At 58.4% G+C, this 19,871-nt stretch overlaps 1 protein-coding gene across 6 annotated transcripts in view; it reads left to right on the top strand.

Annotated features, from left to right (window-relative positions):
* The first annotated feature begins 15 nt into the window (after nt 1-15).
* Nucleotides 16-19,871, top strand: part of NBEAL2 (neurobeachin like 2) — a 132,976-nt gene continuing 113,120 nt past the window's right edge. For 5 of the 6 annotated variants that reach the window (XM_025207344.1, XM_025207345.1, XM_025207348.1 and 2 more), the window contains exon 1: nt 16-998. In XM_025207344.1, the coding sequence (XP_025063129.1) occupies nt 744-998 (255 nt within the window). In that variant the 5' untranslated portion in view covers nt 16-743. Of the gene's footprint in view, nt 999-6,033; nt 6,070-19,871 lie in introns of those variants that run through there. The other variant, XM_025207350.1, reaches the window with a different exon arrangement.

Below are 19,871 nucleotides of genomic sequence, written 5' to 3'. Positions count from 1 at the left end.
GGGGGGGCCCCGGCACTGCCTGGTGCAGGGCTCGCCGGGCTCTGCTCGGCCTCCCCCTGCCCGCGGGCTTCCCAGGGCGACCCCCGGGGGTCTGGGCTGCCTGAAGCCTTTCCCTTTGGCACTGACGAACTTCGGGGACTCTTCCCCAAGCCGCCCAACAGGGAGACGCATCTGTCCCTTCAGTGACTTGTGGGTGTCCGAGGGACCAAAGTTGCCTCTTGCAGGATCCTGCCCGGTGTGGGGCGGCCGGCAGGAGCCCGTGCGTTCCCGTGGAGCACGTCCCCCCCCATGGCATGTTTATTCAGTGGCCCTGTCCTGCCCCCCTGCCTCCAGACAGCTCCTCTCCTCTCCGTCTCCGGCGAGCTGGCACGGCTGCGGCGTGCCCGCTCCCTTCCCCTGGCGCGGGGCTGACAGGCCGCGACAGCCGCGCTTTGTTTTAGCGCTGTCAATGCGGCATCAGCTGGGGGAATTCCTCCTTTGTTCGGGAGAGGAAGTTGTCTTGGCTCCTCGCATACTAATAAAGTGGGTTCGGTGTCTCGGGGCCAGGCGACAAACCCTCGCTTCTTTGGGGAGACGTGCGTGGGTCTCTCCTGCCCTCCTCCGCCGCTTCCTTGTTCGCTCGGAGAGGAGTCCTGAGCCGGCGTCGCCCCGAGTCAAGTAGGAGGCAGGGCAGATTTGCACCTGATAGACTAACCTGTGCAGGCACAGCACACGCGTTCGTGAGCTGCAGCTTGCTTCATCAGATGCAGGATTCGTTGAGACCCTTTTGGAGGGGGGGAATTGAAGCAAAAGAGAAGTTTTGCTCCCTGTTTGGAAACCACGGGACAGTCCGGTCATCGCAGCACGCCGGGAGGGACCCGCCGGCCCCCGAAGGCAAGAGCCTGATGATTGGGGCGCCTCCGTTCTGCATTTGCCTTCCCCGTTGTGCGGGTCGATCTGGGCTGTTCCTCCCGTCACCCTCCTGGCACGAGGTCCGGAGTGGTCTTGATCTCTTGGAGGTAAATGCAGGGCTTGTACGTCTGTGGGCTTGGACACGCCAGCGTATGCGTGTGAGACTACATGCGTGATCTGGGCGGGTAAAACCGCACCATCCTAGGATGTTAGCAGGGGGGGCAGGGGCCTTGGGGAGTCATCTAGTCCGATCCCCCGCTCCAGATGCGTCACTTCTGTCCAACCAGCCCGGTTGGCTCCCGCTCTTTAAAACTCACTCGACTTCCTTACAAAGCAGACCGGGTTCCTACAGCCCGGTACTTGCAAGCAGCAATTCACACTTCACTTCCTGTGAGAGTCATGGCTGTCTGTGCATAAGCAAAAGGGAGCAGATAACGCGGGGGGTGCTGAGGGCACCGTGCTCGCAGAGACGCTGTCCGGGAGGTTATTTTGAAGGTGCACCTGGGAGCGAAGCGAGACGAGGAGGAGGAAGGGAGGGAGGTGAGGAGAAGGGAAGAGAAGTGGGAGCGCGGCAGCAAGACGTGCCGTCCGACTGATGTTCACGGAGCAAGGACAAAGCTGCTTAAACCAGACGGCCCAGGTGTGCTATCGCGGAGACGTGCCAACGCACTGAGAGCTTGTGATCGTACTTGCGGGGCAGGGCTTGCCTGAAAGCATATTCAGGCCCGGGATCTTGGGGGAAGGCTGACTCCAAAAGGGCTGGTGCAGTTTGCACGGCTGCAACCCTCCGAGAGCCTGATGTTGTGTGCTAGCGCTGGGTTTCCTTACGAAACCTTCCCACGGTCGTGCCCTTGCTGCGGAGGGATGCCCGGGCTGCAGGCAGTGACCACCCCGTGCAATGCCCCGTCCGTTCCTCCAGTGCTGTTTGCTCAGTGGGGCGTCCTTGCCGACTCTGCTGGACTGATGGAGACCGGCTCGGGGGTTACTCTGTACCCCTGCCGCAGAAAATCCCACGGCTCAGATCTGTGCTGGTGGCTCTCTTGGCCCGGCCTGTCCCCAGCACCATGCATGTAGGCCAAGCCACTTGCTGAAGGTTGGCAGCTGAGTTTGCCGTGCGGGGAGATCATTACCTCCCTCCGGCTTCCTAATACAGCGTGGGGCTGGCTGGCTTTCGTCTCTCAGCTGACAACTTCGGAGCAGCCCAAGCGTGTTCCCTTCCAGGCACCAGGTGTGCAATCAAATCCCAGTAAAAGCACAGGAATACGGCGTGGGGGACGTTAGGAACCGGTGCAAAGCGGAGCGGGGATGTGTGCGTGTGACTGGGCAGCCAGCTGACCATCTTTCCGGTTTTCAGGAGTAATTAACATTGCTGACGGCTCTCTCGCTTGTGGAAATGCCAGTGCTCATTAGCTGCGCGAGGGTTTTTTTTTTTTTAAAGGCGATGCTGAAGTCTCACTTGGATCTTTGACACTGTTTCCCCATTCATCGTCGCCGCTCGGGCCTGCCTCTGCGGAGCACATCAAGCCTTGCGGGGAGGAAGCCGCCCGCTCGCTTGTGTTGCCTCGGGCCCTTCGTGCCGGCGGCGTTCCCGCAGTTTGGTAAAACAAGCCAGGAGCTACGCGGCCTTCTGGGAGGAGGAGGGATTCCTCCGGCCCGAAACACGCAGCACCCGGCCTGTAGCCAGGGCTTTGGGGGAGACCCCGGGAAAGTGCGGGCTGTGCTTGGCTCGATGCTGCAGCGAGAGCTCTGTCGCTCCCCTCCCCTCCCCTCCCCGGCCGAGTATCCTGCAATCTTAATGGGCAAAGGAGGTATTAGCCTTGTTTTCCACTTGGGGGAATGGGGAAGAGAGGGGGTCAGGGAAGTGCAGACAGAAGAGCCTGTGTCGGGAGATGTGAGTTCATATCCTACGCCGGCACTCGTTGGTTCAAATCCTACATCAGCTCGCTATCAGAAGTGCCAGAGCAAAGCTTCACCGAGCCTCAGTCCATAGCCCCATCGAATCCTGGCCACGCTGGCCATCTACCAGACCAGGAGGGAGGGCTGTCATCCTTGCCCTTGCCCGTGCGCACCTGGGCACGCTTTCACCAGTGGCATTTTAGATGCCTTCGGGGAGCGGTGCGCCCTGGCTGGACAGCTTTGCTCTGCGCGCTACCTTAATCCCTGGGTTATTAATTCGTACCCCGCGCTCCTGCTCCTGTCCTGTCATTTGTCGTCCCAAGGAATCAGTTATTTTGCACCTAGCCTTCGAGGGGGCCTGTAGCTCTTGGCTGGCCCAAGCCTGCTCTCGGGCAGTGTCAAGCAGCAGTAAGAACGTAAGAAGCGGGGGGCGCGAGGGGTGTTTACACTGATCCGTCCCATCGGACCCACTCGGCCCCCGTGATCCTAGAGCTAGGAACGTCCTGAGCTTGAGGTCCTGCCTCTGCTGTCTTGGCTGGGCCCATTCTTCGTGGACCTCTCTCCACCTCGCACCGAGTCGCCCGTCCTGCGGCGGGGAGTTGCACGGGGTGGTTCTCCATCACATACAAAACGCGCTTCCTTGGGCTTTGTTTGACAAGTTCTGCCTGACGCCGTGTCGGGGACCTTCGGTCTTCGATCTGGCTCGTCGGCGTGGGCTCGCGGAGTTGCAGCCCGGTTGTGCTTCCCGATTCCAGCATCGTCGGTTCTCCTGGAGGGGACGCGCGTCCAGAGCCTGCGCGCCAAGCTGCTCGGTGCCGGGCCCAGCCTTCTCGCCCGCTGACTGGCTCTTCAGGATGCCCTGCTCGTCTGAGCTGCTGAGACGCATCGGGGTTGCCACAGGCGCTCTTGTCCTAAAAAGCCACCCCGTGGTTCTCTGTGGCTTCGTGCAGACCACCCTTACTGTAACGCCAGCCGTACGGTCCTCCTGGACGGGGCAGTCGCTTGGTCGGTGGGACCAGCTGGTCAGTCGTACGTTCTCATACGGGCACCGTTGAGATGTGGTTTCCTCTTGCCAGGACTTCCCCGTGCTGCTCTTCATCCTCTGGGACGGGGCTGGCGTGGCTCCCTCCCAGAAGCAGGATGCCAGCCTGGGCACGGCTGCTGCAGGGGTCTAGCGCTGCGTGCCAGGCCTTGTCCACGTTGAAGGGCTGCAAAACTCGGCGGCCGCAGCAAGGTCTGCAAGCACACGTCACGTTGCTGTTTCTGGGACAGCTCTCTGGCCCTGGGACGGACACCTTCCCCCTTGGAAAGGGCGGCTGTATCTCAGCACTCGCCTATGGGTGCAGGTTGCCGTGTCCAGAGCCCTGTCCTTTCCGCAGCCGCAGGCTGGTTGCCCAGCTGGGAGGGAGAGCGGCAAATGAGGCACCCATCCTGCTTCCTCTGGCCCCGGGAGTCGGGGGGTTTCCCTCGCATCGGGGTGGCTGGGTTTCACGTACCATCTCCCTCGCTCTGCTACGATGGGGAAGCTTTGGGCTGAAACCGTCGGAGAATCCGGGGGGTCGAGTCAAGGTACCGGCGGTGCGGTGGAGAAGGGTTGCTGACCCCGGTGCTGTCCTGCCTGGCTGAGGCCGGGCAAGCTGCAGCTTGGGGGCCTGTCCTGGTTAGCATTACTGGCCAAATCCTCCTTGATTGTTTAGTGAGAAGCAGCAGAGAGCGTCTGCTGTGAAAAGCATGTCGCACAAAGAGCCTGAGACCCTATAAAACCATGTCGAGTCTGCCGTCCTGCCCTGTAACGGCACAGACCCCGGCTGGAGCTCGACAGCGCTTCCTCTTGCTGCCCTCCAGACAGCACCGTGCGTTGTCCAGCGATGCCCTGAGGCAGGTGAGGGGGGGACTCAAGGGGTTTCCATGATGCCAAGTCTCGATAATCTTGCAGCGCAGACAAGGGAGAAGGGCCCTGAAGCCTGGGCACGGTTCACACGCAGCGAGAGGTCCTCGGGGCAAGCTCTGGTGCAACCGCCGCTTCCCGTGCACGCTGCGACTCCTTCGGCGAGGGGTGAATTCCTCCTTTGTCAGCACAGCCGTCGGCGCGGAGGCAGGCACGGAGGTTTCTCTCAGCCCAGCTTGTTCCTCTTCCCGACGGGACGTCGCCTCTGCTATGCCGCCGTGCCCACCCGAGCGCAGGCTGAATGGCGGACCCCCGAGCCCCGCTGTAGGAACCCCGCCGGCTGCCTCCGCTCCACGGCGCAGAGCGAAAGAAAACATCTCGTTGGCCTTGCGACGCGCGGGGTTTTTAGGAACCGGGTGGCTAACGAGATCTTCCCCGCTGCTCTCTGGGCACATGAGCCAGCTCTCCGCGTCTTCGTCCATCGCTGCTGGATCCCGGCTGTCGCTGCGGTGCTGCTTGGCGTGATTTGGATAGTTTTGTCTGAGCGCGGCCTGCATTCGTTTGGCTTCCTCGGCTCTATTGATCGCTCCACAATGGCCTCTCTGCAGCCAGCGTCTTGCCCCAAGCGCCGTCTGTTTTGGAGTCGCTTATGAAGGGGATGCTGAATAAGGGACTCATCAAATCAGACTTCATCAGGAAACAGGTGCCCCCGTCGCAGAAGAAAGCAGCCTCGTTGGCACTAACGGGGCCCTTGGCAATCCGAACAGAGAGGCCATTCTCCAGCCCTCCCCGGACAGGCTGGAGGTCCCTTGGTGGGGAAGCTTGCACTGATGACGATCCCGTTCTCCTGCTCTGCGTAGGCATCTCTTGTGCTTCGTGATCTGCGGGACTCGTTGCCAGCATCAGTCAGGCCTCTGGGATCTTCCCAAGAAGCATCCAGCCCAAGGAGTTGAAACATCTCTCCCCTGTTTTGTTCTCCATGCACATTGCCATGGAGGTAACTGCACCGTAGGTGCTGCAGGCAGCACCGGGAAATAGCAAACCAAGCGTGGCAATGGTTAACGTGCTGCAAAAAGCCCTGGGAGGATTTTGCCCCTCTTTGGGTGTCTCGGGGATGCCGTCCCTGCTCGGCCGTGTAACGGGATTGCTTCCCCGTTGGCGTTGCATTAGGGGCAGAGGTTACCGTGTCGTCGGTAACGCAAGCTTCGTGGGGGTGGCGAGAGCCTCTTAGCTGCGGGGAGCGAACAGGAGTTTTTTCTCGGAGGGAAAGCAGTCTGTGGCCGCATCCTGAGGTTTAAAGGTGACCGTCGATCAGAAAATAGAGCCTAAGGCGGGAGTCCTCGACCTTGCTAGAACCATGCAGCCCTCGGGAAATGCCAGCTCTTCGTTTTCAGGTATAAAAGATATCGCCTGATTCCTTGAGCTCATCGTTTTCGCTCTTTTTGACTACAGAAAAATCCTAGTGCAGTTCTTCTGTTGCACGTCGCTCAGCAAGCCCGTAACAGGGCAGGATGGTTTGGGTGCTCTGGGTTCCTATTTGATGCCTCGGGGTTTATCTTTGTTCACCTGCCGGGGCTAACGTTGGGTGACACCCTGCAGCACCCTCGAAAGGCTCTCCAGGCACCCCAGGGGGCTGCTGTTGTCTCCGTTGCTCACAAGTGTGTAAATGCTACACAAATGGGTGGGATCCAGGCAGCGAAGCCTGCAGCAGGCTCCGCGCACTCCTCCCAGGTTGCGTTCACCGCTCTTTAGCAGCAGTGCCGAGAGGCACAGTCAAGTCAGGGTCCCGTTGTGCAAGGTCCTGCACATGTTACCTGCCCCTCAGCCTTGGGCCTGTCGCTTAGGCCGTGGTCGAAACATGCCGGGCAAGCTGCTGCCACGTACGGCAGGGGGAAGACCCCAGGCATCTGCTCTGTAGTCGTGCAGAAGTAACCCAACGGCTTAAGGCGCAAAAGAGGGCACAGCGGCTGGCAGGGCTCGGGTGAGGTTATGGGAGGAACGAGGACGTGCAATCCGGTGCTCTGAAACGGACCCGGAGCCCCGGGACGACCTTCCCGGAGGAGCTGATACAGCCCGGCCGACGTGGCGATGCCTGAATCGCCCGCGCGTGCGAACTGGAAGACCAAAACCAGACGAGACTGAGTGGGGCCTACTCTAACGACACGAATATACGGGAGTGCAGTGAAGTGCAGACCGTGGAGCGCCTGCTTGTTTGCCGACTCCTTGGTGAGGTCTGTGCCAAGCAGCAGCGGAAAGAGCCATTGCTTGTGCGCGATTCTGGGAAAACATCCAGTTATAACAAGGGCACGAGGAGAAAAAGAAGAAGCTATTTGAAGTCTGTGGTTTGAGTCTACTGTCCTGCACGTGAGCCTTGCTCTCGTGCACCAGCGGTGCCGCTGAAAGCCATGGGTTTGCTCAGGGTGTGTGAACCCCGCACAGCGAGTCCTGCGACATCCAAGCAGCAGCTGCAGGTGCCTTGGCCTGCCCTGCCATGCCCCCTTCCCGTAACGAAGTGGATGTGAAAGCAGTGCTGCCAGCCCAGTCATCGTGGTGCAACGTCAAGCTCCCCGTGTGCTCTCTGTTTCCCACCAGATCTTGCTGAAGCGGCTTCCTTGCTGCCGTGCATCTTATTCGGTTCAGGCTGCAAGCCGAGGGGGGTGGGTTAAGCCCTGCTCTGGCTTGGGGCTGCTGTAGGCGATGGGGAGTCGGGGAAAAAGGTGGTGGAGGTCCCGCTCCAAACTCTAAATCACACCGGACAAGTCACTGCATCTCAATGCCTTGTAGCCTACTCTTGGGACATCCACGTCTGCATTACAAGCACCCCCTTCATGCCCAGCCCATGATGCTGGCCCCTGTGGCGTCTGCTGCACCTCGCCTGGAGCTGGCGGACAGGATTGAGGTGCCAAAGCACCCAGCCTTGGTGACAGAGGGAGCTCTCCCTGGCTGCCGTGGCTCCCTATTGCTGAGGACGGTGCCCGGATCCCAGCTGAGCCCTGCACGGCTCTGGGCAGAGGGCAGGTTGTACACATTGCAAGACGGCCCGCTCCGTGTCTGGATGGGGAGGCCGAGGGAGCGCAGGTGGGATCTGCAGCGGCCCTGATCCTCGAGCACCAAGGTGTTGTGTGCAAACAGGCTGGGGGCGCGGGTTTGAATCCCCGGAGGGGAAGGAAAGCGAGGTCTGTGCTGCTCTCTCTCTTGTGGATAACACGGTAAAGCCTAGGCCCCTTCCACTCCATAGAGACCACAAGGCTGCTGTCAGACAGCTGCGCTTCCTCGGGCACTCGTATTAAATCGCTTCCTCTTGCAGGTCTGTGGGGTGTATGGGGGAGTGCTAGAGACCCTGCCTGAGATCTGAGCGCTCATCAGGCAAATGTTTCGGGGGCCGGGGGACACGACCGATGAGGAGAGGCTGCCCCAAGCCGCTTGCAGGCTATTTCGATAAAGGAGAAAGGACGGGTCGGTACTCAAGTCGCAGATGTGGACACTGGCTCAGCGACATGCATGCAGTTGTGGGGCAGGCACGTGGCGTGCTGAGATGGGGCTGGTGCTGTCCTCCGGGATAAGTCCAGAGTCGTTGTACGCTGATTGAAGGGACCCTGGTGCAGGGGTGGGTTTGTCCACCGCTGTAACGAGTTTCATTCGGATAACGGCCTGTGCCGGCATTGGAAAGTCTGACTGTCGTTAGTGCGATGCAGAGGACCCTCTCGGCTAGAGCAGCGTGCGGGACGGGGATCCAAGCAGCTCTGCCCCTCCAAGTCACTAATGACCTTGGCTCAGCTTAACGAACCTGCAGCCTCACGCGTCCGATCGCCCTGCTCTTCCAACACCTGCCTTCGGTTCCAGTCCAGGCCAACTTCTTTGGGTAGACGCGATATCTTTTATTAGACAAACCCTTTGCAAGCTTTCGGGCGCAAACACCCTTCGTCAGGAATAGGGAGTCTCTGCAGGGCTGAGATCTCCAAGGAGTGAAAGAAGCTAAAAGTGTGACAAGATCAGTGAGAAGGTAAGTGGGTGGAAATTAGGAAAGCAATGAGTAGAGAAGGGAAGGGAGGGGGAAATAATGCCAAAGGTAAGTAAGGGGAGACTATTGTAGTCCAGTTCTCCAAGGCAAAAAAAGAGGCAGCCTGTGAGAGAGAAAATAGCTGGAAATTAGGAAGACAAAGGGTTGAAAAGGAGGGGAGGGGAGAGGAGGAAGTAGGGGAAAGAGAAGTGGAAAAGGTCAGGTCAGGCAGGTACCCCGGCAGGTTGTCATGTCGTAAATCCACTGTCTATACTGAGTCCATGGCTTCTGTATCCGGTAGATCGATGAAATGAAGTTCATCCACGAAAGGGGGTTTGTAAGTCCCCTCTGAGGATCCGAGCTCGGAGATGGGGTGATTGTCTTGTGCGAAGTGTGCACCCACACTTCAGGTTTAGTTTTGTGTAAAGTATCCTTCGAACAACACGGCTACAACCAAAGACCCCGCAGTCCAGGCCAGAGTTTCCATCCTGACCGCAGCTCGACTTCAGTCCCTTTGACACGTTCCAGACCGAACCGCGTCTTCTGCTGCTCCTCTGTCCCATTAGCAGGTGTGAACGGGGGAGTCCCGTATGGATCACATACCTGTCCATCCCTCTCAAAGCGTGCGTGCACGTGCTTGCGGTGTCTGCGAGCCCCTGCGATTCTAGCGACTGCCGCGCTAATAATGCAGGAGGAGGTATCCATCCTGGAAGCACTTTGGGTCGACTTCCTTGGACGGGGCAGAGCCTAGCCTAATAGGAAGACTCGAACGGGGTCATCCCTGACCTGGTGGTCTCAGAGCCACGTGCAGAATTTGGGAGCCACTAATTGCCCTGGAGAGCACCATCTCCTACCTACCCCCAGTAGCGTGAGGGTGCCCACCCACGTGTCCACCTTGGGTGTTGCGTGGTGGCTGCATGGTGGAGCCTGGGACCTCCCAGCGTCAGAGGGGCTCAACTTTTGTATCCTGCTTCTCCCAAAGAGGAAGCCGGTCCGAAAAGGGAGCCGCTGTCTGCATTGCACTAACGACAGTCAGAGCCCTGGGGACCGGGACACGTGGCTCCTGCCCGTTGATGTCGGGGAGCTAGGGGCTGAGTCGGGGTACGTTGCAGACCAAGAGGACGGAGAAGATGGCGTTTAACGCGACCTGGGCTCGGGTGGAAGAGGCTGCACGGAGCACCAGGGATCTGCAGGAAGGTGTTGGGACGTCGGTGGGTACGGCTGTGTCCGCACCTGCATGGAGATTAGCGGCACTCTGACGGCAGGCAGGATGGGCGGAGAGGATCTCGACTCTTCCTAGGGCCCGGTGCTCTGCACCCAGCTGACCCTCACCACCTTCAGGCACTGCCGATCAGAGTCTACATCCCCTGCAGTGTCGGGCATCGTGTTATGTTAGAAATACCCAAGAAAATGGATGCTTTGTGCTTCCTTGTCTAAGCAATGGGTTGGTGTTGCGGTGGGCTGTCAGGCAGCAGCCATGCGCCACCCCAGACCTGGCTGCAGTCCCGAAGTGACCCCAGCGCTTGCATTGGTGTGATGCCAAGGGTCCTTGGGGGGTGAACTCCACCGTACCTTGCTCTGCATTTCCCATCCCCGTTATCTGCCGTACAGACTCCAAGAGCCGTTGCTTTGGCAGGGGAGAAGTTTCCTTTTCCTGTCCCGAGCTGGCTTTATCAGTTCTGCGTGACTTGAAACGCTGGGCAGTTTCCGGTAGAGCGGCTGTGAGCTGGGCTAGTGCCCCCGTGGCACTTCTCCTGGGGACATCCAGCGAGCCGGGCAGGGGGCATGCGAACGCAGCTGATTATTGCGCTCGGGGGACGGATCGGCCTCATCTGCCCCCCTTTATTTGTCATGTGCACCTGCTGTTTCGCTGCAGGGCTCTCGCAGGCAAGGCCTTTGTCTCGTGGGCAGCACCTGGCGCTGCAAGGGCCACGTTCCTGCAGCAGAGATCATTTGGGATACAGGAAGGAGGAGGTTTCCTGCTGTTCGGCTCCCACGGCTTGCCTGTGAAGACACCCCGCTACCCCCAGCCTACGGGTTGGGTTTTCAGGCCAGCGCTTCTTTGCTTTCTTAGCATCCCGGGGCTGGCCGAGCCCTCCGGAGGTTGCATCTAGCCCAGCACCTTGCCCGAGGCAGGATCAGCCCTGTCTAAACCAGCTCAGCCAAGGGTTTGTCCCGAGATGGAGATTTCACCACCTCCGTAGGGAATATCTTCCAGTGCACAACCACCTTCAGAAGTTCGTCCTAATCCTCCAACCTGATCTGCAGTTTAAGACCATTGCCCTCTCTGGTGGCCACCGAGACCAGTCTATCTCCATCCTCCATGTAAGCACCCTTCGGGATTTGACGGTTGTATTGAATCCCCTCTCGGTCTTTACCTCTCTGGATTGAATAACCTGACTTTTCCCAGCCTTTCCTTGTGTGTCGTGTTTCTCAGGCCTCTGGTCACTTCTGTTCCTCTCGCCCGGACTCTTCCTCATTTGTCCAGGACTTTCCTGATGTGCAGGGCCAGACACTGGACACGGGGCAGCGGGTGCATCCTCCTTCCCGCCTGCCCTGGGGTGGAGCGCCCCGCTGACTTCGCCAGAGCTACCGCAGGACTCCCTCGAAGCCCCTGCTTTGCCGTGACGCCGATGCAGAGCTCGGTAGGGAGGCTGGTCGTGGGCCATTCTCTTCCTCCGAAGCCCCTCTCCCTGCTCCCCGTGCACGGAGGGGTTAAAGCGGCCTTGGCAACGCCGGGCTCTCCTTCCCCTATTGTTTTCGGGCACCCAGGAGCTCAAGGTTATTTGCTTTTGTTTGCACATGACTCCTGCCCCCCCCAGCTCTGCAGATTAGGGATGGCAGGTATCCTAGGAGACTGGCGCCAGCCGCTGGCTCGTGCTTCTGACCTCCTCACGCAGCAGCGTGGCAGCTTCCTGCCCCCCGAGAGCTGCTCTGTTGCACCCCCTCTTCCCTCGCCTCCAAGCCATTTGTGTCTGCAGGGCTCCCAACCAGGGAGGCATCTGGCCAGATGTGGCTGGGGCTTCCTGGAGGGCTCCACAGCTGGGGCGTGGGGCATGGCAGGGAGTACCGCGGCGTTGCCAGCGCTCTGCCCGGCTCTCCAGCCTCGGCCTGGCCCGCTGGATCGGTCCCCTTCCGGACCTCCTCAGACGGAGCCAAGCAGCTTCGCAGTGGCCACAGGGGGAGTGATGTGCCCAAGTCCACACGGGGCAGTGGCGGAGGAGCCCAGTTCCTTTCCGGCTCCCGTGGTTGGGGAGGCTCTTTGGTGGGGACGCTTCCCTGAGCAGACCCTCGAAGCCCTGCGGGATGGGGGGCTCCAGGAGGAGGGTGGCTACCTGGGTCCCGGCTGTGGCTAAACTGAAACGAGCCGAGCAGGAAGCTCTCCACACAGCTTGCCCGGAGCTTGTTGGCTTCTCGTGTCCGGCCGGGGTGAAGCGCGCGAGTCGCTTGCAAGCCAAGCCTGCACCGGCCGGAGCTCAGGGTGACACGGGGCAGGTGGGTTTGCTGCTGTCAACCACCAGACCTGAGGTTTTCCCCCATCACTGCTCCTCTGGGAGGGGACCACGCCGCGTCCTCTCCCGCTGTGCTGTGCCTGTCCCACCGCTGACCCTCACCAGGACATCTGCGCTGTCCAGCGGATCACATGTGCAAAGCACTAATGTGCGCGCATAGCAACGTGTGCAAATGCTGGTGAGCACAAGGGCTCTGCCGGGCCAGCTGTGACTGCAAGCAGGTGCCAGTCCCCGTGCTGGATGCTTTGATTGGAGCTGCTTCCCTGATTCCCATTCATCAGCTCAAGTGGCAGGGCTGGAGCTGATGGGGTGCATCGCCTCCGTGGGCCTGGCACGCTGCTCAGAGGGTAACGAACCCTGGTCAGTGGTCCAGTGCAGATGACACCGGGCGCTGGAGCGGACAGACAGTCAGCTATTCCAGCAGGTGCCACTGGCTTGTAGGTGGCAGGGGAGTGGGTAGACGCCTTATTTGTGGCACATGGAAAGCCTGAAATAGAAGCGGTCGCGCCGCACTTACAGTGGTTTCATTTTATCCTGGGTTTTTGCACTCGCCACGGGATTCAGGGCAGAGGTGTGCCCTCCATCTGCTTGTTTGCACTGATGTAAATGTGTCGTGTCTGAGTCCATGAGGCCTTTTTGTCCCGTGTCGGTCTTGACTGTGTCTCTCCAGTGCCTCCTTGGTCTCCCCCGTGTCCCGCTCCAGTGTTACTGGCCTGGCTGGCACTCTTCTGGGGTAATCCCTCGCGCGGGTCCTAACTCGGAGCCATCTCTCCGCACAGAGAGCCTTGTTTCTGTCCAAGGCAGACTCATTTTGATCTGGCTCGCATGATGGTTAAGCCAAGTGAAAATCAGCCACTCCGGAAGGGCGGTGTGTCTGCGCAGGGGTTAACACCAGTTTGGCTTATGCCGGCTTAGTTAAGTGGCGCATGCTTATTTGTAGACGGGGTTGAACGCTCAGCCTGGTCACACGGGCTGGTCTTGCTTCTCTGTGTGCCCATGGCCGTTTCCCCACCTTTCTAGGTCTGGGGAGAAGTGACTCTACCAAGGTCCCCATGGGAAGTCGGTGGCAGAGACAGAGGGAACCCCCCACTCTGGACTTCCTGTCCCCTGCTCCAATCCTGCCCTTGAAGCCTGGAGCCTGCTGGCGCTGGGGCTCATAAACCCAGCTGCATGCTGCCTTTATAACTGCTCTCTGACTGTCGTGGTGGGCAGATGGTCCCACCTCTGGCTGCGGAGCGGCTCTGACACCTTGCACTCAAGCAGGTGCTGTTGGTTTGTGTCGGGGACGGGATGGACCTTGCCCCTAATCTAGCCTGGCAGTTCCTGCTTCATCGCTGATTTGGACTTAATTGAGCCTGAAATGGCATTCCTCCCCACCACACACCTCTGCCTCGGGGTGGGGGGGGGGCTGAGTTCAGAGCAGCCCCTGCCACCGGAGCAGAAACTCCCGCCGTGTTGTCAGCACCTTGATCTAGTCGGACGTGGTTTCCCCTCCCGTGCCACAGGGTCGTGGAGCGCTTGCGGCCATCGGGACCCTGCGCCTGGGTTTAGCGGTAGCCACCGAGCTGCTGATGGGGCCTGCCTGTGGCTAGGTCCCTTTCCTGCAGGGTAGGGGTGAGGCAGGCTTTGGTTGCTGTCTCTAATAAACCTCAGTGGGGTTTGGATAATTGGGGCCTGGTTCCCCAGCTGTAGCAAGAGGCTAATTGGAAGCAGCTCCCCCCGACCCTCGCACGCCTCCAGCTGCGTCTTCTGCTGCTCCTGGGACTATCGGTCCGTGCAGCTGCTCGTGGCTTCCAGCTCCTTGCAGCAGCCGGGTGCCTGGAGCAGCAGGGCTCCCCACGTGCAATGGCGTGGTAAGTGGTTTCTTACCTGGTTGAGTTTCAGGGGATGGGGACCCAGGAATCGGTGCTAGTGTTGAGTGTGTAGGGCCAATCCTGCCCTGATGGTGCTTAGGCATGATGCATCGAAGGCTTCTGCTCTTGCACTGGGGGATCTCGGCTTGGTCCTTCTCCCTTCCCAGCTGGTTTCGAGGGTTGGGGTCTTGCAGCTTAGCACACAGGAGCCCTCCTGTGCCCCGGAGCTGGCAGGGGCTGGGCCTTGGGGTGAAGAGCAGGGTGGAGGCACTGGGCAGCAGGGGCCAAAGGGTCATGAGTATAGGGAGCAAGGGGTGAGGACTTAGGCTCTCTTGGGCCTTTTGTAATGGGCAGACATCCCCATCCAAGGCTCTCCTGGGGCTATGGAGCTGTCTGGGAGAGCGCCACGGTGACATCCTAGTTGACCGTGGCATCGCGGCACATTTAGGCCTAAAGTACTGGTCAAAATTTGGAGGGGAGGGTGGGGGCATGGGAAGGCTGAGGGCTTTATGGGTTGGCTTCTCCCTTCCCATGCACCGGTTCCCTGTGTCCTCTCCTTGCCCACTCGGCCTGGCCAGGCCAAGCCTTCCTGATCATGCACCCTGGCAGTGAACCGAGAGTGGCACTGCAGGACAACCTCGGGGTCACCTTGAGCTGTCTTCACCGCTGGTCTAGGGGCTGGTGACTTCTCCGGTAGTGCATGGCTACAGTGAGTCGCATCCGGTTGCAATTTTTAGGACTAAAAACCTCCTCAAACTGCTCTGCATTTCTTCATGCGTCTTGTAATTCCCCCCCCCCGCCCTCCTTCCCTCCCTGCCTGCTGGGCAATGCACACGGAGGATGCTACTTTAACTCATGGCGAGGTGCATTTGATGCTCTGAATACCCGATGGTATCATTCAAGGAGGCAGAGACTTCCCGTGAGTCGCCGGGGACTGTGTGGTAGGTGTGTTTCCATTCAGCCGTGGGCACCTACATGGGGCGTAGTCTTTCCTTTTGTGTGTGTGTGTGTATATGTGTGTATATATATATATATATATATATAAAAATATTTTTACAATGCAAGCAAAGCCATCTTCCTGCCGGAGCAGTGGGGTTTCCAGTGCCAGGACTTTTACAGCTGGGTTTTGACTCGGCCTGGGCTGTCGTGGAAAGCAGGTGAATGTGGTACCTGTTCGCACGGTGTTCTCCCACTGATGAGGATCAGGTGTGTCCAGTATCAACCAGTTACCAAGGCTTCTGCCTCCCCCCACACCATTGTAGCCCATCACGCGGTAAAGCAAATAGGCCATTAAAAATGGACCTATTTAAAGCCAAGACTCTGGTATTCTTGGCCCAGGTTGCATCTCTGATGGGGTCTCCTTCAGCACAGGCCTGCTGATACTGCTGAAAGGTGCCATCTGCGTGTTGGGTGCCATTTGGGATGCGATCAGCAGCTGCTGATTTTTAAAGAGCTTGCCATCCAGATGGTCTCTGTTCTTGGATGCATCTACACCGCAGTCACAGTGCGGGTGGGTCTGTCCAAGCTACCTTTCATTTGAGTTTCCCAGGTTTCAGCAGCAGCAAAGTCGTGCCTGTTGCATGCCCTACAGCAGTGCATGGCAACCTGGCGTGCCGGGCAATCCTTCTAAGGGCTCCCCAGGGACCTGTGAAATAATAGCACTGTTACATGTGCAAGCACCTACACACAGTTCACAAGATAAGCCCAGAGATTTCAAACAGTGTCACAACCCCGTGGGCTTCCCAGGGTGTTTGCAACAAGAATTGCTCTAGTCTTTTTCCTCATCAAAAAACAAGTGAAAGCTAAGAGCTGGCATTTTCAGAGGGGCACCCCAAGTCTAGCAAGGCGGAGAACTGCTGCTCCAAAAGCTCTCCAGTGATGAGAGCTCGCGTTTGCGATGCTGGCCTGGCATGTGCCCTGTTCGCACCTGGCTTGTCTGGAGACGGCACGTTCTGCCAAGGCATCAGCAAGCAGCACGCTTGACGCCGGGGCTCAGAAACAAGAGTGCAGCAGGAGTGGGCAAGCAGGGGATGCGAACGCATTGCTCTAGTGTCTTCCTCCGGGAGGAAGGTGGAATGTAAGTGTGCTGCGTGGTTTCCCGGTGCTGTTGCCTAAGGGAGGTGTGATCTCGGACGTGGGCAGGAGAAGGGAAATGTGCCTTGCCCCAGGTAGAGGATGCTGAGAAGTAGCAGGCTGGTGCCCCGAGAAGCCCCCATTACCGGGGGGTTTGTCTTCAAAGGCAAGATGCTCCCCCATGGGGGAGTCTGGCCCCTGAGGGCCCTGTCCACCGCTGTCCTCACGGGTGAGACCCTGGGGGCTTTCTCTGAGTGATTTAGGGGTTCGCTCTCCTGCTGGTCGGTCTCTTTTATTTAAATATCTCGAGCATCGTGGAAGCTGGCCGAGCTGGTGTGACGGCGACACTTCTTTACACGGCCACGTTGGTGATGCATGACTTAAAACGAATGTGCTCTTTGCTGATGAGAATTAAGAGATGGGGCAGCTTCTGGGGGGTTTTGCATTACATTACGGGGGCTTTTATGGTTACATGAGATGGCCTCTCTGCACGCTGACCATCTTCAGGACTTTCTGGGCTTGTCTGACATGTAGTTTCACCAAGTGGCCGTTCATACAGATCCTGTTTGGAAGACGGCCCCGTGACGCTTCTTTATTGTATTATAAGATGATCTAACAGACCCAAGGAAGTTTAACGTGGATGGAGCCGTAAATCAACTTTGGCCGTGAAATCACCTGGCTGTCTGGGAGATGAACATAAGGAAACGGGAGATCTGTTGGGTGCACAAACCCACATCAGGCGCCTTCTGCCTGGTAAAAGATCATACGACCACATGCATCCTCTGGACGGCCTCTTTTGGCATCACCGGGACAGTCTTTTGCTGTGGCGCGTGGTACTTTTTGTCCGAGCCTCCCACAGCTTTTTATAAAGGATGGCGACTGTATCCCTGCAGAAGGAAACTGAGGTGCAGTACCGTGCCCAGGGTTATGTTAGGAGCTGCGTTGGGGCTGGAACTCAGTCTGATCCGTTCCCGCATGCTCTGGAGTGCAGCCCTCCGCCGAGAGAGGAGCAGAGCCGCTGGCGGTAAAACCCTCCGTCTCGTGTTGTGCAGCACGCCTCCTCATGCAATTCCCTCGGGTTTTATTCCCAACTCCAAAAATTGGACCGGTTCCTCTCTGTCATCCTCCTCTCTCTTCCTGCGCTCCTTGTCTGCCGGGTCCCTCTGCAGAGCGTGAGGACCCCTATCTGAGATGTGCCCGGGTAACTATTGAACTGGACGTCCCTGACTTGGGACCAGGCTCCCTCTGATCTCTGCGGTGCGCTCTCTGAGACGTGCGTGCCTGCTTGAAGTGCTCGTGGGTGTTTGGTTTTATGTCACAGCTTGCCTGCAGGAAGAGACCCCGGTGGAAAATGTGCAGTGGGCATCTTGAGGTTGGTGCCAGTACTGCAGGTCTCTCTGCCCTCTCTTTCTCCCAAACAAAGAGGCTGGTCCTCTCTTGGTGGAGGAAAGGAAAATGCAAACCGTACAGTGGGAAAGACTTCAATTTAGGCCCAAATCACTATATCCAGGCTTCGACAGATTGATGATACATTCATCATCATCATCATCACTGTAGGAATCCAGCTCCTCCTGGTGGTGGCTGAGACCCCACAGACCCCCACGGAGGGGAGCTGGTCACACACCAAGAGCCACAGGGACTTGGGGTTATCGATGTGGGGCCCGGGTCCTGTTGCCAGGAGTGGGTCTCAATGGGACGGGGTGGGAGGGTCTCAATGAATGTGAACTTCCCAGTGAAATCTCTCTGATGGGTGCTGGACCGCAAACTTAGCAGCAGTTTTGGAGCTTGGCTGCAATACTTGCGGCTCCTTAAATGAGGACAGACCCAGCCCTCTGCTCCCTTCATGCTCAGCCCAGAAACTTTTAGAGGGAAAAAATATAGGGAGGAACGGCTTGAGTGCCTTGATCATGCAGCCGTGCTGTCTCGGTTCTCGTGGAGCCTGCCCTGGGGTATCTGCTCGGCCACCGCCTCGCAGCAGCCGGCGTATGGCCGTGAACTCGGCCTGGGAGCGATGCACGGGGCCGCTCGGACCTCGCTGGGAGGAATTGCCTCGGGGTCGGGCTCTTCTCCTGAGGTCCGCCGTTCGTGGGCAGGGCCGGGTGTGCGCGCACAGAGCAAACATTGTACATCTGCTGGCCCTAAAAGCCAGATGGCACGTTGCATCTCGGCTCTGATGTGGGTCTCTGCTAGCAACGCGGCACTGCTTTGATTAGCAGGGTGGAAGGTGACTGCCTTCCTGCCTCTCCCCGTGAATCTCTTGTAAAACAGAGCTGTGTTGCACAGACGGCACACTCGGGGCCTTCGATCCAAAGGGCCGCGACTCCCCCATCCTGGTCACTGCCAAAACAGCGGGGCACGTAGGGGCATGTGGTCTGAACGACCTGCCCTGCCGCATTGCTCCGTCCCGGGAGGTTTTCAAAGCCCGGCTAGACAAAGCTTTGGCTGGGATGGTCTAGCTGGGGCTTGGAGCAGGGGGTTGGACTAGATGTGACCTGAGGTCCCTTCCAACCCTCATTGTCTATAATTCAGGGATTTCTTCCAACAGCGCCTATCCGTGCAAAACTTCCCTGCAACCTGTCGCTGCCTTTGATCCCTTTGATAGAGAGTGGGCTGCATGTTGCAGCTGGGGTTTTAGGAACGCCTTTGTGGCTAGCGTTCACCTCCGCGCTTGCAGAGCCAGACGAGCGCTCTCCTGTTGGGTGTCCACGCCGTGTGGTACCTGCCTGTTGCTGCTGTCGCGGTGTGCCAGCTAGAGAGCATCTGCTTGCAAGAGGCAAGTGGACCCCCTGTGATTGCAATCGCTATTCCTTGAGCGTGCTGTGCGGTTTTTTTGTACAGCACTTGGGACAGCGGGATCTTGGCCTGTGACTGGATGCTAATAATAGCCGGTGCCACGTCACTGCAATAAACCCCTGCTCCAAACGATCCCGGCGACAGGAAACAATAATTCTTCATTATAATGCAGCAGCCAGCTGACTGGCCCTATTATAGTGAATGCACCCTCTTTTAATGAACTTCTTTCCTGCTCTCGTGGGGACTTTGCTCTGATGGGGTTGTGCTTATCGCGTTGTGTTGCGCTGCTGTAAGTGGAAGGAGGAGAAGTTCGCTGCTGGCAGGTCCCAAGTGGGATGGGGCGGTGGGCCCTTCTTTGGAGGCTTGCCTTGGCGAAGCTGGAGTACAGGCCTTTAGATGCTTGCTTTCACTCCGACTCAGTTTGCAAATTAGACCTGCAGAGAGGAAAGGGACCGCAAGTTCACTCCGCAGCGGACAAGGGTGAAGCAATCAGACTCCTGTCCAGGACCCGGCATGCATGCACCTGCTGCTTCTGGGGGACAGAAGCACGCTTGACCAGTGCTAAAACATCCTCTCCTCTCCGAATTATAATCTCCCTGCCACCAGGATTATCTTTCCTGCATCCATGCAGTGCCCAGCTGAATAAGATCCAGCCTGTTGGAGCCTCCTAGCCCCTACTGCAAATATCTGCTTTAAATATAATGATCTGCCTGGTTGCACAGCTGGCGTGACTTGGCCAGGACCAGGGAGGAAAGCTTTGGGGCTGGGATCAGCACATTCTTGGTGCCTGGTGCAATGCTCTCCCCCCTGGACATGCTGGCTCTATCGCAGGTGACAAGTTAGGGCAGATTGGCATTAGCTTAATTTTTCTTTGGATGCTGTGTGTCTTGTTGGCAGGCTGTTGATGGAGAGACGGGTTCGAGGCTTGCTGGGAGGGTACGCTCTCCTCTGGTAATGCTGTCGTT

Source organism: Alligator sinensis, unplaced genomic scaffold (genome assembly GCF_000455745.1).
Source record: "Alligator sinensis unplaced genomic scaffold, ASM45574v1 scaffold1298_1, whole genome shotgun sequence".
Classification (NCBI taxonomy): Eukaryota; Metazoa; Chordata; order Crocodylia; family Alligatoridae; genus Alligator; species Alligator sinensis.
This window is presented reverse-complemented; position numbering and strand designations above follow the sequence as displayed.